This window comes from Mauremys mutica, chromosome 8 (genome assembly GCF_020497125.1).
Source record: "Mauremys mutica isolate MM-2020 ecotype Southern chromosome 8, ASM2049712v1, whole genome shotgun sequence".
Taxonomy (NCBI): Eukaryota; Metazoa; Chordata; order Testudines; family Geoemydidae; genus Mauremys; species Mauremys mutica.
Window position 1 is genome coordinate 65916336 of NC_059079.1, and position 17678 is coordinate 65934013.

A 17678-nucleotide genomic window follows, 5' to 3' on the forward strand; every position below is an offset into this window, starting at 1 on the left:
GCATTGTAAACCCAAGCTGAAAAAACGGACTCTTCTACACATGAACCTGCCCCAAGGATTTGGATTTGGTTGGCACCCTGTAGTGGCTGGGAGCTTTAGCAGTTCATAGAGCCATATGGCCTTTCATGATGGGAAGAGGGACAGAAAGCCTCACTGGGGCGGGGGGTGAGAGTTGCAGGAGATGGGTCAGTGGAGGAGAGGATTGACTGAGGCTGGGTCAGTTCTACATTCACTGCAGTGCCTGTGTGCAGCATGTACAGCACATCCCACACAAAAGCAATGGTAGGCAGATGTTATGGTTGCATAGCTAAACACTCTAGTCAGTTGTACATGCAATCATAACTCTACCTCCTAACCCAACTGTATTATAATGCCTTCTCTAATTAAAAGATCGCATACTATTTCTCAGGTGATGCAATATATCCTATGTTTTTTCTACAAACTTAGATACATTGCCTACTCATAATATTCGCATCATTCTTTTTATATTTACACTACTCATTTGTCATTCCAGTCCCCTAAAATGTAGCAAAGCTTTTGAATGCCATTTAATGATTTGGAGGCCCTGTTCCCAGTACACTTATTGGGAAATCTGATCCAGCTCCCATTAGGCAGCTTTGAAAACCCAGCCTGTATCTTTACTGACGTAGAGGTTTTACAAGGTGCAGTCCTTTCTTCCTACAGAATGTATTTTAGTAGTTTTGTCAGCATCTATATACAGCAACCCAATCTTCCATTCAGGAGATGAAATTAACTTAGCTGCAAATTTAATTAGCATATATATACACACACCCTAGTTCATTTTCACTCTTGCTCCATATTGCTATACTTACATTGGGTAAGTCCAATCTAGTATATACTTTTCATGCAAATGAATTACACGAACTCTGTTGTCCGGCGTCCACAAAGCACTAGAAGATGTTACAAATGTGTATCTAAAGTTGTAAAAAATGTGTAAGATATGCAGTATTATTTGAGAAATAGTATGAGATCAGATGTTTAAAGACTTTATTGTTATAGGTATACATGCAAGAGAGCTGGGTTCAGGTTGTGCATGTAACATTAACTGTGGCATTCCCTGATACTGTATATCAGTGATTAGCCGTACAGTCTTAACATTCTCTTAACAGCTGTTGCTTAAATGGAATTTCCTAGGGTTGGTTTGTTTGTTTTTTAATTAAGATGAAAGGTGGGGGAGAAGGTGCTCCGCTTGCCAGGACTTGAAAGTTCTCCTGGCTTGCAACTAAGGCAATAAATAGCATGTGTTCATTCCATAGCTGGAAATATTTGGCTAGACACCACGAGAATGCCCAGCCCTGCTCGACACTTTAGGAAATCTGCAGGATCTGCACAGTCACCAAGGTGCATCCTAGGCGGGCTTCCTCATGTGAATCAAGCCTGAAATATGTATTTGTTTTCACACTTTTGTGTCAGTTGCTCTGCAGACAAATTGTTCCTTCAAACCCACCATAAAGGAATTGTTTTGTATTTCTGTGCCAGGTTTCTGTATGTGTCCAAGTCACATACTACACTTAGCCCCGGAAAGATTGTCCTTGTCTTCCAAATTCACTACCTCTAAAGAGATTAGGGACCATGGGCCTGTTAAAGTCAACAGCAGTCTACTTCTTGCCTTCAGTGGGTATGGGATCAGGCTCTGCATGAGTGTCTGAATAAATGACAGAGTCACTGAGGGCATATATCCAAATCTTTGTGTGTATTTATGAGTAAATGTGCATATTAGAGATGGGCTCACCCCACCCAAGAACTTCAGGTGTGTGTGTGTGTGTGTGTGTGTGTGTGCACGTGCACATACGCACGTGTGCATATGACATATGGTGTCACTGAGTTTGCAGATTATTAGACACTGCCAGCATTTTAATTTGTCTCTTTCTTTTTAAAAAGCCATTTGTAACAGTCTCTCACTTGTCCATTCCAGCCTTCTTCTCTCACTTCCAAACACTTGTATTTTTTCATTTCCTGAGTCTTTCAGGGCACATTTATCTGGATCACCACAGGGGACACCTTGCCTGCCATATCTTCATCTTTTCCTTCACAACGAGGCAAAGGTTGTGTGGTGGGTCCCTGGAGTCTCCAACTCACCCAGGTGGCTTCAAGACAAACCAGGTCCCTTCTTGATTGAAGTGACTGTTTTCAGCAAATGTACACGGCATTTCAATTATATACAAATATTATCAAATAAATAGAGAATCCAGGATTCCTCTGACTCTGAGGCAAGCATTGGTAATTTTCAGTGGCGTCCTCTTCATTCTTCTTGAGGACACTGTACATTTCTCCCATTTCAGCTAACAAAATAGCTGTGGTAAGCCCCAAAGAGAGGAACAGGACATGTGCTGTATAAAGACCATGTGCACATTGGCTTGTTTGCACTAGCCATGAGAACTCTCTCACTCAGACATACCACAAGCCCCTGAGAGGCGAGGCCATGGTAAGTTTTTTGAACATATACAGCCTATTGGACATAACCCTCCCATGAGTTTAGGTGCTGGGTTCCAATTCCCAGTTTTATTTGATCGCAGGGGCATTACTTTACATTTTATATGCGTCTGGTAAGCAGTCTGAGCGAGGAGTCAGTAAGAAGAGGCCCAGTGTCAAATCTTTGTAGTTGGCATCTCTGTTGGCCTCCAAGTAGACTTCATCCTTAAACCGCATCTCGGACACCGTCACCAAATCTATTACCTCTTCTGTGACCTTCACACACAAGATGGACGCATCGGACCGCTTGTACACCTTAAGGCTCAGTGAGGCATTCCTCTGGGACATTGCCTTGATAGTTCCCTTCAGGGAGACCAGGTAGAAGCCATCACAGTAGATCGGGATGGAGAGGTTTCTGACGTTCATGGTGCCCCGATTCCAAGAGATATTGATGCGTTTCTCCTTGGGGATGTAATCTGGAGTGGAAGAAGCAAACAGAAACCCATGGAGATGTGAGTCCCTCAAACCCTCTTGGAAGAGGATGATTTTATGTGGCTTGGGCATAGGAAGAAACAAAGAGAGAAGAGAAATCACAAAGGAAATAGGGAGAACTAGAAATGGGGTGGAATGAAAAGGGATGCAGAGAGGGAGGAAGGTCTAGGGCAAAGGCTCTGCAGCTTTGCTCTGTGGCACACAGACAGCCAGCTTGGCACTGGCTCTTCTTGTTTCCACGTGAGAGGAACAGATCTGATGAAGGGGAGAGATGAAATGAAGCGCCTGAGAAAGGGAGGGAAGTGATGGGAGAGGACCACAAGATGCTCAGTAACACGATGGCCCTTTTCTTGCTCTGGCAGTGTAAAGGAGCCTTCCAGAGGGGTGTAAAATGGCCTCAGTGTGAATGAGAATCTTAGCCCTTCTCTGTGAAGGTGAGGTTCACACTGTGAAAATGTAGTAGCAGCAGTGAATATGGATATTACAGTAACATCCAGAGGGCCGTGTCGGGATTGGGGCCCCAATGTGTAGGGCCCTGTACAAGCCTTGTCCTGATGTTCAAAAATCCCTGGTCTAGAGAGAGCAAAAGTGACAGGGGGAGCTAGAGAGAGCAGAAGAGCGAGCGGGGGAGCTGGAAAGGGTGGGGATGGATGCAACATATTTGAAGGACCAGGGAATGTAAAGCAGAGGAGTGCAAACCCCACATCCAAGGAAACTACTTCATTTGCATATTCATTTGCATAAATATTTAAAAGGCTAATAAAGGCACACAGCTTTATTGTCTCTTGTTTCTCTCTTCCGTGGCCAAGGATTGGCATTGTTGGCTTTTGGGATTCTAGTCCTGGAGTTCACCATTAAAGACCTGCCCCTGGGCCATCATTCCACCACTGTCAATGGAAAGACTCCCATTGACATCAGCGGCCTTTAGATCAGGCCCTGCCCTGCCCTGGAGAGGAAAACCCACAGCAGCAGTTCAGGACACTTACATGCTGCACTCAGCACTGAGAATCCCGCCATCTAAAGTGGTGTCTCACCTGAGCCAGATGGGTGACAGGAAGCAAGGAGACTGAGCACTTATGTGGTAACATGAGGCAGAGCCGGTGAAAAATGTCATTTATTTCCCACACACATTTTCTTCAATTTATTTTTGGTGAAATTTCCCACCATTTTATTTCTTTCCGGGTGGGGGGGGGATGTTTCAATGAGAAAATGAAATAGAAACTTGAAAAAATCAGTTATAATAAACAAATACACACCTGTGGCTGCAACTTCGATCCACTGGGATTTTGGAGTCTGAAAAGCAACAAAACAAAAAAACAGATTAATAATCTCTACAAAGTCAGGGAGAACTTTCCAGATCTCCTTGCAGATGTGCGGTGAGGGGAGAAAGAGCTTTTCGCAGTGTTGTTTATGGCAACTTTCAAAATATTTGGTGTTTCTCTTAAACCCCAGCTCCTGGAATCCTGTGATTACATGAGAATCTTAGCTTTTGTGTTTTTTATTTTAAAAAATTATGTTTCTAGCTCTCCAGGATGCAGGAGACATTCCCACCAGCAGCCAAGGAAGCCTGACCAGTCAGGCTGGGAGCTGTCCAGAACCCCAGCCCAGCCCCCCTTGATGTTCCTGCTATCCTGCAATGCGATGGAGTGCATGCTGACCCTTGCAGATGTAAGCAGCTCTGGGCATTGCACTCCCAGGCATTGTGCCTCTCCTTGGCTTCTGGCTCATAGCTGGATCTGCTGGGGTGTTTTCTGGCTAGAACCAAATTTAATTACACTAATAATGCCGAGCCCCCATTGACCACTGTTTCATCAGTGGATTTTAAAGTGCTTTACAAAGGAAGTCAGCATCATTATCCCAATTTTACAGATCGGGAAACTGAGGCACAGAGCAGGGAAGTGACTTGGGCCAAGGTCACCCAACAAGCCAGTGACAGAGCCAGAAATAGAACCAAGGTCTCCTGAGTCCCAGGCCAGTGCTCTGTCCACTAGGCCACACTCCCCACCCCCACTAGGAGCATTTGCAAAAGAGTGAGCACACTCTCTCCTTCCCCAGGCCCAAGTGTTTCCACCCACAGCCCCACCAGAGCACAGAGGCTGGGGTACTGGGGAAACAACAAGCTCTTCCTGCCAAGAGCACCTGGGTTTGGTACAGTGCCTGAAAACTTTGTTCATTCAGCTCCCCTTCCACACACACAAACCTCAGCACAGCAGGAGGCGAGCAGGCCTCACAGCTCAGCTGGAACTAAACAGGCCATTTCACCCCAGTGGAGGCCAGCCAGGAGCTGTGTTTGAAAGCCACTGGCAGTGCCAGGTCTTTTTTCTGGTGTAGCCAGGGCCAGCAGGCCCTTGTCTCCAGCTGTGGAGGGAGCAGCTCCATTCTTGCTAACAGGACTGATTACCCCTTGGGTAGCTCCATTTCCCCACTGTGGCCCAGGATCCAGCCCCGCCCCAGCGCTATCCTGGAATCAGGGCCAGCGTTGGGGAGCCTTGTTTTCCTGCTGCTCTGGTGATGCTGCACCCACCGGAGGCTGCAGCTGCGATCTAGAAAGCAGCAGCGCCCTGACACATGCAAATGCAACTGGTGCTTGCTAGTTTCATCATCCGGAGCAGTGGGTGTGGGTGTGAGTGTGAGTGTGAGTCTCTTTCACTTTCATTTTCATTTCCTGGTAACTTCGCTCCCTGTGCCTCTCTCCTCCCAGCCACTGACTCCTCGCTCTTGTTCGCCCTCTTTCCCGTTGTGGGACAGCCCTTGCCTGAACAGCTGTATCCCAGGGCATGGTGGGCTGCCTGCAGAGAGCTGGAGTACCAGACCCTGCTGTTTGTGAGGGCAGGGAACACACAGATTTGATGTCAGCTCTTAGAAGCTTTTGCTTTTAAAATCTGGCCCCCAATCCTCTAGCTATCACTCATGCAAATCTCTTCAGTGCCGGAGTAAAGACTGCAGGATCTCCTCCTTGAATTATAATTTTTAAGACTACGCATTTTATTGTGATCCAAACCTCACTGAAGACGAGCAATGGTTTTGGACCTTTCAACTATTGTAATTTAAAAAGCATTTAGTTAATCTTTTAAAAGGACACTGTGGCTTAAAAATAATAATGTAAAAAAAAACAAAACAGTCTGTCCTTGTAATATTACTGCAGCTATGGATTACTACAGTGGAAAACATGTTAAAAGGTTGAATTTATTATTAGCCATTTGTGTTATTTGTTTGCTTCTGATAAGGCTTTCAGTCAAGACAGTTTCATGTTGATTCCTAGTCAATTTCACTTTCAGCTCTGATGGGCAGGTTTTATAGATTGTAATATAAAATGATAACCTTGTGATAGGAGTTTTTTTAAGTAGCCTATAGAATAGTGAATTATTATTCCTGGTATGACATTCCATAAGATGGTTAAAAAAGAAGCAGCATGCCAACCCCAACATCCAAAAATCATGAGATTGGCTGAAAATTATTAGATTTTTAAAAATAATTAATTTTTATTTTCCTTCTGTTTTTCAGCTTTTAGGGTTCATATCTTTAAGCTTTCCCCCACAATCCTGAGAGCAAGAAATTTATTTTAAAAAAAAAGAAAGAAATCTGAACTACTCACATGATCACCGGACTCCAGCAGCTAGGGCTTTAAGAAAATTACCAAGTATCATGGAACTCATGCTAAAATCATGAGCTGGCAATTATCAGATAGTTTCTATTAAATTATATGGGCCAGATCCTCAGCTGGTGTAAATTGGTGTAGCTCCATTGGTGTAACTTCAATGGCGCTACATCACTTTACACTCACTGAGGTGCTGGTCATATAGGTTTTTAGAGCTCTTTCTATAGATGTCTGTTCCATTCCTATCTATCCCCATTGGTTTCATCCTTATCAAATCTGTAGGATATTTCAGTTGGGGAGGTTTTCCACACACTGATGAAATGTTGCAAATTTCCAACATTGTAGGTGACAGTTTAAATCCAAATAAATCCAAACTAAAAGCTGTTTTCATCAGAAGTTTAAATAATATTTTTTTAAATCCTTTGAAACATTCCTCGTTATTGGGGCTGGTCAGACTATGCATTGTAAATAAATTATGTGATGAATTTATCCCTTTCTCTTATTCACAGGCCATTTGAGACTCAGTGGATGTATTTGTGACCCTGCATTTGCCAAATGGCTTGGCTGAACAATTTTTAACATCTGAGGGGCTTGCAAACTATTCCTCTTTGCTATTTGTTATTTGTGGCATGCGAGTCATCACCTCAGTCACACGGTGGTTCTGCTCCTTGACTGAATCACTGAAACTTTTGTAGAAAGGAGCACAACAAATACAGGTGGTGAATAGTAAATAACAAATCATGAGCAGCAAAGAGTTTTATTGCCATGAGTATGTTCATATGAGGGGGAATTCACCCCATGCGCAGGGCAGAACAAAGCTCGTGCACCATCTCACTACATTGCTGCCATCCTCCCTTGTGTTTTATCACCAGGAGGAGCCACTTTACACTGCAATTGGCAGCCTCTTGGGCTGAGGTCCTTGTGGGGCTGGAACTACTCAGGGGAGGAAAGTTATCCAATTGCCTCAGGGCCTGCAGGATTGGGCACTAGTGTTAGACCAGAGGCAGTGGGGTGAAGCTAGATAAGGACACTAGCGATAAGATCACAGAGTCTTGACCTTGCACCATAGAAGTCAAAGAGAGTTTTGTCTCTGACTTCACTGGAAGGAGAATCAAGCCCTTAGGGGCTGAGCGCTCTGGCCCCAGACCTGCGAAGGACTTAAACATATGCTTGACTTCAAGTGTGTGAGTTTAGTACTCCCATTGAGTTCAGTGGGGTTTGGAACATGCCAATATGGCATGTGCACATCTTGATGGCCCAATAAAAAGTTCAGATAGATAGATTTAAACTTTATATTAATTGACTTGGGCATTGCAAAACAAGTGAGCCAAACTCATTGTCAATGCAGTAGCATACCAATAAGACAGGCAAAACATCAGTATTATACATTATCATTTGAGATCTGCACCCCAAAGCTCAGACCCATCTTTGATCTTAACCACGGGGGACCCAAAGCTGCAGTCTCCTGACAGCCACAAGTCCTGGGAGTTTTGCCTGGTTAAAAAATGCAGGGTCAGGCTCAGGCTTGTATTTTTTTTTCACTTTACCCTTTCCTTGGGTTTTCTATGACAGGAACGGGCTGACCAGATGGAGGATGCACTGTGAGAACTCATTGATTTGTATGCATCTGATTGAGTCATTTTGATTTGTTATAGGAACAAATCATTCTGCTCACTCCAGGCACTTGGACAGTTGTCCAAAGAATTTAATACACAAGCAAATACACAACTAAAATTTCAATTTGAACTCCATGCCTGTGACAAAACCAAAGGGATCAACGTGGGGGAGAGATTGCTTCCTATAGCTGTGTGTACAGTCAGCTTGTATGCTGCAGCACTGGTCTCAGAGATATGAAGACGTCTGTTGATCCAACCTTGGGAGTTCGGGTTTGACACTGGCACCCTCTAGTGTTACTTAATACCAGTCTCTCATTGTTTCAAATCTAAGTGCCCGATCCCACAAACACTTAAGTACATGCATAGTTTTACTTGCATGAGTCGCCTTATTGACTTCAATGGGACGACTCACATGAGCACTTACACAATTAAGGATTGGGCCCCAAACATATTATTTTAAAGGGTTTCACTCAGTTGCTGATGTAGACTGAAATGTGATGGGATGCTTTCAGCTCGGGCACTATATTATTTTAATTCTACCTTATTTTATGTTTTACAAACTATGTGTGACATTAATATTTTACACCTGCATAGCCACATTCATCTCAGGCTCTCAAAGCACATTACAAACATTAATTACCCAACATTAAATTCTGAGATGCTGGGGAGTGGGGATCCATGAGCCCATTTATAGAATCTGTAGGGACGCAATAAATAAATAAGCAGAAGCTAGCAATTCCTGACCCATTCTTTTTCTGTTTTGCCCATATATCTGTGTACAGAAAAGGATTTAAGGAGGCAGCACTCCATAACTATTGGCACCCAGTATGGTCACCTTGAGAGGTTGCTGTGTTACCAGTGCACCTCAGTTAAAGAATTCCATGCAGTAGTCACACAATAATTTAAGCCTGTTTAGAGTCCCCTAAATATTGCTTTCTATGAGACACTATGTAAGCAGATTCCCATGGACCTTTCATTGTGGTCATGTTTGTATTGTTTATTGTATTCATGGAGTAGCACTGCATGGCAGGTGTCCCCCTAGGAATGTGTGTGTATCACACAAGGCAATCATAAACACACTGATTTTAAAGTAAGCAGGAACCATTATGATAATCTAACCTGCCGTCCTACATAAAACAAGCCATAGAACCATCCGTCCCCCCACTGATTCCTGTACCCAGCCTGATAACGTGGTCGAGCTAGAGTGAGAGCTAATTAGAACTGGATCACACCATTTCATCACAGAATCATGGCTATTCTGTAACTCTGTCCTGTTCCTGGCTATGCTGAGCCCATGGGTAATGCCTCTACTTACTGTACTTACACCTCCCTCAGTACTGATATACATTAGCACAAGAGTGCTGCAACAAAGCTTCATGAGCAGGCTTTTAATGTGCAACACCGTGAAGGTCATTCATCTGCCCAAATCGACCACCCTGGGAGCATCACAAGCATTGGCTGGATGCGTGGATCACAATGCCTGTGATCAGGTCTTTGGATTAGGTCTAGCCACATTGGTGCCGTCTCCAGGGGTAACCCCAGCGAGGATGGGAAGTCACAAGTATTGCAGGTGCAGAGATTCTGCCTGACTGCAGCATGCTTATCATTTGGAAATTACCCCCGAAGCTCGTGCTTCAAGCACCAGAGCAGTGCTCTATGAGGTAGGTGCTTTGGGCATTCCCAGCTGCACTGGTACAACCGCAGCTGAAAGGGGGACTGTGTGAATGGGTGTGCACTAAACTACTGCAAGGATAAGCCGGTCAACCAATATTTCATCCTTCTGTAGGGCTTGATCTAATGTCAATGGGAACACTCCCTTTGATTTCAACAGGTGTTGGATCAGACCCAGAATATAGATGTGTCCTTGGGTTATGGAACATCCTTAGTAGCAAACCATCCTATAGGTCATGGACCATTTTGCTGGGGTGGAGGGACAGGGTGTGCATATTTCCTTTAAACAAAGCAGTAGGCTCTTACAAGCCAGCAGTCTAGAGCGCAGATCAGCTTTCAGTGAACACAGTCTGAATGTTTGTGTGGATGATGTAATATATTCCATGACTGTGTCACATTAATCAATGTAAGGTTATTCTGCAGTTGTTTGGACATTGAATACAACAGCATAAAGGTACGCGATTGTACAATAACTATAAAATAGCAATCAAAACTATGGTTATCAGAAACACATGAACTCTTTCCTGCAATTAGGTTACATCTGGGCTCTCTGCCTCTGGCAAACATTATGCAGTCTTCCTGAGAAAAGGCCCAGCTTCCTGGCTAGGCTCCAGCACAGTTCTTACTGCACCTGCCAGGCTGAGAATCTATTATAATCTTCTTCCTAATTTTCCCCAGCAGATTAAATCAGCGCATCTGTGTTGTGTTTCTGGGTGTTCTTAACTAGCTGCTGTGCAGTCACCTCCATGCAGAATTCAAAAGACCTGCTGGGTTCCTGGGCAATGCATGATGCTGTCTATACAGGAGACCATGATTATCTATTTAAAACAGTGGGACCTGTTTTTGTTTTTGTTTTTTAATTGTGCTCAGTGAGTGTGCGTTTAAAACTCAAAGAGTCATCCAGCAACTTTGACAAGGAACTGCCTCTTTAACAACTCATTCAAGTCTAGGTTCTGGTGAGGAATGGCAAGTCCAGGCATGCGCTATGTCTGCTGCACATTCACTGCTGTCTTGTTGTCATAAAGCTCACATGTGCCACGAGCACCAACCTTCTCAGTTTGTACTAAAATATTACAGAACTAAGAGGCGCTAAGAGGCAATGCCAGAATGACGTGTATTGTAATATATAATGCAATGCTGTTTCATTAGCTGAGCAAAATAAATTGCCTTTCCCAATTGCCCCAAAGTGGGAAGACTCTCTTCAAGAGAGAGGGAGAGAATGGAGAAGAGAGGAGAGAGAAATCAACGATTCAGTTCACACATAGCATCTGCTGTGTACAAAGGATGAAATGGGCTGGGAGAGATTTTTGATAGTCTCTAGTCTCTGTTAAATGACTCATAAATTCAGTGGAACTGTTTTTGACATGCACCTGGCATAGAAAAGATGGATTTCACTTCAGTAGCAAGAGATATCAAGCATTAAAGCCATTTTACCCAGAATGTGGTTTATAGATCTGGTTCATTTTACCTACAAAGTTAAGTGGGAGGAAAGAACAAACACTGTAAGGTGAAGCATAACATAGTGAACACAAGCACCTGGGGAACATGTGGGAGGAGAAGCAGCTACTGCATGATCTGCACTGAAATAACAACAAAAAAGTGCTGAGGACCCAGAGACTGTCAGCAATGAGAAACAAAGAAAATCTTTGCTACAACTCTCCCAAAAGCAGTCCCAGCAACAGGCTAGTTCTTGTTTTGAGTTTGGAGTTTAGTTCAAAATAAAGGAAACTCTCTAAACACACATTTTCATTTATATCTATAATTACATCTAAGGCTTAATGTAAAGAATTTGATAGATGACTCCTGGGAACACAGAATTGTGTTCTACAGCTTTTGCAAAAGTTGCAACAAACATTCTCTCTTTCTTATATAGCTATAGAGAGTAGATTAAAGCAGTACATGAGACGTTTACAAATAGACAGAACCTGATTCTCCCACTGTTATGCCCGTTAAGCAGCAGTTATTCACCCAAGTAGTACAATGGAGTCGACTGTAACTACTCCCATGTGTAATTGATACTCAACATGAGTAAGGCCAGCACAATTGGGCCCATAACAATCAGCGAGGTAGTAATTCAATATATTTTTTTCATGTGACCAAAATTTACTCGGGGGAACCAAGTCGTTTGGTCCTTACTCGGGCAGAACTCCCAATGAGGCCAGTTTATTGACTCTGTCACTGGGCCAGCAATTTTGCATGCTCAGTTGCACTGCCTGATAACACAGCACCAACCCGGCAGTCTGTAAGAACATACTTTGTGGTGGGTGCCGCAGAAAAAAGGGCTTATAGGTAGGCAAGGGTTAAGAATTGGGTTTTCTGCTTGCCACTATGCAAGGTGATGTCCCTAAATGCTTTCTTTATACACAGAGCTTTACAGTGCGGAAGAAGGCAATGAGGTTTATCATATGATCTTACCGTAGGGGGATGCAGGAAACCAACACCAAAGTAGACCAAGCAGGAGAGCAATACTATCCACTGGGCCACTGCAGACACCAGCTGCAGCCTGTTCCTTCTGACCTGTCTCCTCTCCAGCTCCAGCTGCTCTTCCAGCCTTTGGGCCTCCATCTCCAGCATCCCTTCCATCCCAGCCTCCCTGCCACCAACCTGCCAGCAGAATTGGATGAAAGAAAAAGCCCTCCCCTGCTTCTGCACAAAGGGCAAATCTCTCGAAGGGAATGAAGCAGAAGCAGTAGGTGTGTTGTCCCAAAATGAAATGAACAAAGTGTCTTCAGGAGTGGCTCAGGGTTTTATACACACACACAGAGCAGCAGCAGCAGGCGGGGAACTTCTTTGTGACTAATCTGAATTTCCCCTTTTCTTTCTTTCTTTTCTTTCTTTCTTTTTTTTTTTGGGTGAATGTGGGGGCTGATTTTGTGGCATCCCAGTTCAGTTTTGAGTAAGGACCTGTGAAAATGCATGTGTTTATGTCCTTAATCACTACATCTACAAGGTCTTTTGCTAGGTGATGATTCAAATGATCATCAACTTCAGCTAGCCCCTGCAGCCTTCTTCGGATAAAACTCCCATTCGGGCCAATGGTAGTTTTGCAGGATTTGCATCCCTGTTGCTTAGCAATACATACAACACTGGTGTAGCCCATCTGCTGCAGAGAGGAGAGGAATAAAAGGGGACATGAGTCAGGACAAAGGAAATATTTTCTGTACACCCGCTGCATAATTAGCCCGTGGAACTCACTGCCACAAGATACCACAGAGCCCAGGAGCTTAGTGGGATTATAAATGGGTGTTATGGATAATATGCATCCGTACATGCATCCGACGAAGTGGGTATTCACCCACGAAAGCTCATGCTCCAAAACGTCTGTTAGTCTATAAGGTGCCACAAGACTCTTTGCTGCTTTTATGGATAATATGAACATTCAGAGTTAGAGTAGGTAACAAAAATAACCAAGAGTTTTGGGAGCAGCATAGACACCTCCTGCTTCAGGCCTAAGCCACCCACTATGGGCTGCTCTACACTGAACACTTACATCAGCATAGCTACGTTGTGTCGACCTAACCCCCAGTGTAGCCATTCTTCCGTCGCCCAAGCTACCACCTCTCGGGGAGGTGGATTAACTACAGCACTAGGAGAAGCCCTCCCATCGCTGCAGCACTACAGCAGCACAGTTGTAAGTATTTTAAGTGTAGCCATACCCTAACTAATGGGGGTTGTGAAGATGTTTCCTTTGGGTACAGGCAATCCCATAGCTGCCTACTGCAAGGTTCTCACCTCTCCTCTGCAGCAGCTAGAGCTGGCCACGCCTGGAGCCAGGGTGCTGCGTTAGCTGGACCACAGGTTTGATGCAGTTCCTATGTATCTGTGCCCAAATGAGTGTGTTTAATCTCCCCTCCTCCAGTTTAGATCGCCAGCTTTCTGAGGCAGGGACTGTCTCTTTTGCTTATTTTAGCACCTTTTTGGGGGATCCTCCAAACTAACTCATCAATATTCGTTTTCATTTGAGGCACTGCATTTTCAGGCAGATTCTCAGCCATCAAATCAGTGTAACTCCACTGGAACCCATAGCTATTTGCAAGAACCGAGGATTTGGACCTAACACGATTGTACGAGCCTGTTTCAGGGATGAGCAGCCAAGGGGCTCCCCCCAGAATGGCCTCTGTTCACCTTTGTCTAGCCCCAGTACCCAGGAGCACGTGTGCTGCAAAAAAGGCAGAGAAAGAGGCGTGAGGCAGCTGTTCATGTGTTTTCCCAGTTCACCAAAGACACTTCCTCATCAGCATAACCACAGGTGGGAGGCAGCTTGACCACCAGTCAAGCAAACTCACATGGAGATCCTTTTCCTGGAAGTGGTTAGACTTTGTTCCTGAAAAATAGTCTGGGGAGACTAAGGGTATGTCTACACTACAAGACTATTTCGAATCAACTTAAGTCGAATTTGTGGAATCGACCTTATGAAGTCGAATTTGTGTATCCACACTAAATACACTAATTCGACTGTGTGAGTCCACAGTAACGGGGCAAGCGTCGACTTTGGAAGCGGTGCACTGTGGGAAGCTATCCCACAGTTCCCGCACTCGCCGCTGTCCATTGGAATTCTGGGATTTCCCCCCAATGCATGCTGGGGGGGGGAAACTGTGTCGAGGGTGGTCCTTGGTAACTGTCAGCATTCAACCGTCACTCCCGCCGGCGGGAAATCAGTTCGCGCACTTTTCCTGTTATAAGTGACAGCACGGACGCCACAGCACTCCACTGCGATCATGGAGCCCGCTGCGATCATCGCTGCACTTATGGCCGTTGTCAACTCCTCGCACCTTATCGTACACCTCTTCAACAGTCAGATGCTGAGAAATTGGGCGAGGAGGCAACGGCAGCGCGGTGAGGACATGAAGTCTCAGACTAGCACAGACCTGTCAGAAAGCACGGGACGCCGCGTCGTGGAGATCATGGTGGCACTGGGTCATGTTCATGCTATGGTACGGCGATTCTGGGCCCGGGAAACAAGCACGGACTGGTGGGACCGCATAGTGCTGCAGGTCTGGGATGAATCACAGTGGCTGCGAAACTTCAGGATGCATAAGGGCACTTTCCTTGAACTGTGTGACTTGCTGTCCCCTGCCCTGAAGCGCAAGGGCACCAGGATGCGAGCAGCCCTGACAGTGCAGAAGCGAGTGGCCATAGCCCTCTGGAAACTTGCCACGCCAGACAGCTACCGGTCAGTAGCGAACCACTTTGGCATGGGCAAATCTACCATGAGGATTGCTGTGATGCAAGTAGCCAATGCAATCGTTGAACTCCTGCTCTCAAAAGTAGTGACCCTGGGAAACGTCCAGGTCGTCATAGCTGGCTTCGCCGCGATGGGATTCCCAAACTGCGGTGGGGCTATAGATGGGACTCACATCCCTATCCTGGGACCGGACCACCAGGCCAGCCAGTACATTAACCGAAAGGGCTACTTTTCAATGGTGCTGCAAGCACTGGTGGACCATAGGGGACACTTCACCAACATCAACGTCGGGTGGCCAGGCAAGGTTCATGACGCGTGTGTGTTCAGGAACTCTGGTCTGTTTAAATGCCTCCAGGCAGGTAGTTTCTTCCCGGACCACAAAATAACTGTTGGGGATGTGCAGATGCCTATAGTGATCCTCGGGGACCCAGCCTACCCGCTAATGCCCTGGCTCATGAAGCCCTATACAGGCGCCTTGGACAGTGAGAAGGAACTCTTCAACTACTGGCTGAGCAAGTGCAGAATGGTGGTGGAGTGTGCTTTCGGATGTCTCAAGGGGAGATGGCGGAGCTTACTGACTCGCTCGGATCTCAGCGAAAACAATATCCCTATTGTTATTGCAGCTTGCTATGTGCTCCACAATCTCTGTGAGAGCAAGGGGGAGACCTTTATGGTGGGATGGGAGGTTGAGGCAAATCGCCTGGCTGCAGATTACGCTCAGCCAGACACCCGTGCCATTAGAAGATCCCAGCGGGAAGCGCTGTGCATCCGGGAGGCTTTGAAAGCTAGGTTCCTCAGAGAGCAGGGTAACCTATGACTGTCCAGTTGCTTTACAGAGAAGCTGAACCTGCCCCTGTTTCTTTACCCATTTACTGTTGACTCTCCTCTGCAGTCTCATACCCCGTTCACCCCGTTTGCCCCCTTCCAACACACGTATTAAAAATAAAGGTAATGGAGCATTGTTATTTAAAAACCTTTTCTTTAATAATGATTTCGCGTCAAAGGGTTGAAACAGGGACGCGGACTGTGGTGGGTAGGGTGTGCAGTGATGTAGAGACCTCTTCTAGACTCTAGGAATGATAGGCTACTGCTCCTACAGCGGTCTCTGGAGGGAGGACGGTTACAGGTGGGTGTGCAGGAAGGGGTGAGAGGTGTAGGCTTTGGGACGGAGTTTGGGTGCAGCCTCTGGGCTGGGGGTGGGGGCGTAGGAAGGGGTGAGGGGTGTGTGGGAAGGGGGAGGAGGCATAGGGGGTTGCGGGCTGTGGCTGGGGCTGAGGGTTTGGGGCATTGTGGAGGCTCAGGGCAACAGTAGAAGGGCAGGGTGATGGCAACCTGCCTTGCCATTTGTGGATGGCAGGCGCTAGGACCATGGGGCAGCAGACAGCATTTGTGCCGGTAGCCGCTCTACTGTCAGGTAGGGACGCGGGGCGGGGGGGGGGGAGACGACACACCGGGGGAGGGGTGGCAGGTGGGCGCTGGGACCTGCTCCAGGCAGGGAATTGACGGGGCGGGGGGAGACCCGCGTGGGCCAGGGCCCGATCCAGGCTGGGCCGGGGGAGAGACCCACCTCCAAGTATACCTGGAGCAGGGCACCTGCCGCCTATGAACAGAACATTAAGAACACCTCACAGACTGACCAGGGTGCCTAGTGACTGCACTCAGTGATTAACCTGCTGTTGATCCTGCCCCCATGTCTGTACCCTGTTCATGGTGACTGTCCTATGCAATTACCAAACCCCTCTCCCCCCTTCACAGAAAGTCTTCAGCAAACAAACATGACAGAAACAGTAATTAACAGCAAACTACTTTTAATACTCGACAACACAGTAAAGGTGAGAACTTTTCAAAATCTAGGGACTGAGAACTTTTGGGTAATTTAGCAGTCTGCTGTGGTGCAGTGACAGTTTTCACGGCCCTTGGTACCCCTCCTTCTTGTTATTCTGGGTGAGGTGGGTATTGGAGTGTGTGGCGGAGGAGGGCGGTTGCAGACACAGTGCAGGGGGGCTCTGTCCTCCTGCCTGCGGTCCTGCAGAACATCGACAAGGCGCCTGAGCGAGTCCGTTTGCTCCCTCGGTAGTCCAAGCAGCGTTTGAGTCGCCTGCTGGTCCTCCTGACGCCATCTGTCCTCCCGTTCGCTGTGTGAGCGCTGCTGCTGTGTGAGGTTCTCCCTCCACTGGCTCTGCTGGTCCGCCTCTGCTCTGGAGCAGCCCATAAGTTCAGCAAACATCTCGTCCCGTGTCCTTTTCTTACGACGCCTAATCTGCGCCAGCCTCTGTGAGGGGCATGGTGGAGCAGGTCGGGATACTGTTGCAGCTGTGTGAGGGGGAAAAGGGAGTGAATTGTATACAAAGATGCATTTTCTTAAAAATGAAACATAGTCTACTCATTGCCTGTGAACCAGACCATGGACGGCACCTATCTCCTGAGCACTCACTCAGGGAAAGTTCAATTTCTCTGCATTCGCTTTCATTGCCTGGGGTATTGCACTGCAGACCAGACAAGCGGGGCAGGAAAGCTGAATCCGTGGAGCAGCCAGGCATGGTAAGCCAAAGGCTTTTGGCTGCTTAAAAGTCAATGTCCAGCTCTGTCCTCTTGCTGCAGGCAATCCTGAAAGCATAAACTCTGCCCCTGTTCCACCCCCTCGCGGTTTTCCCTTGGAAAAGATCCCTGTATGCTGCCACTC

The 17678-nt window shown here is 46.4% G+C and overlaps 1 protein-coding gene across 1 annotated transcript; it reads right to left on the reverse strand.

Moving 5' to 3' along the window:
- Window positions 1-1692: 1692 nt before the first annotated feature.
- TNFSF4 (TNF superfamily member 4) lies at window positions 1693-12393 on the reverse strand. Its single transcript, XM_045028241.1, has 3 exons — window positions 12226-12393; window positions 4182-4218; window positions 1693-2909 (listed from the first exon to the last, which is right to left on the reverse strand). The coding sequence occupies exons 1-3, from the start codon at window positions 12391-12393 to the stop codon at window positions 2548-2550; spliced, it is 567 nt and encodes a 188-aa protein (XP_044884176.1). The 3' UTR covers window positions 1693-2547.
- Between the last annotated feature and the right edge of the window lie 5285 nt (window positions 12394-17678).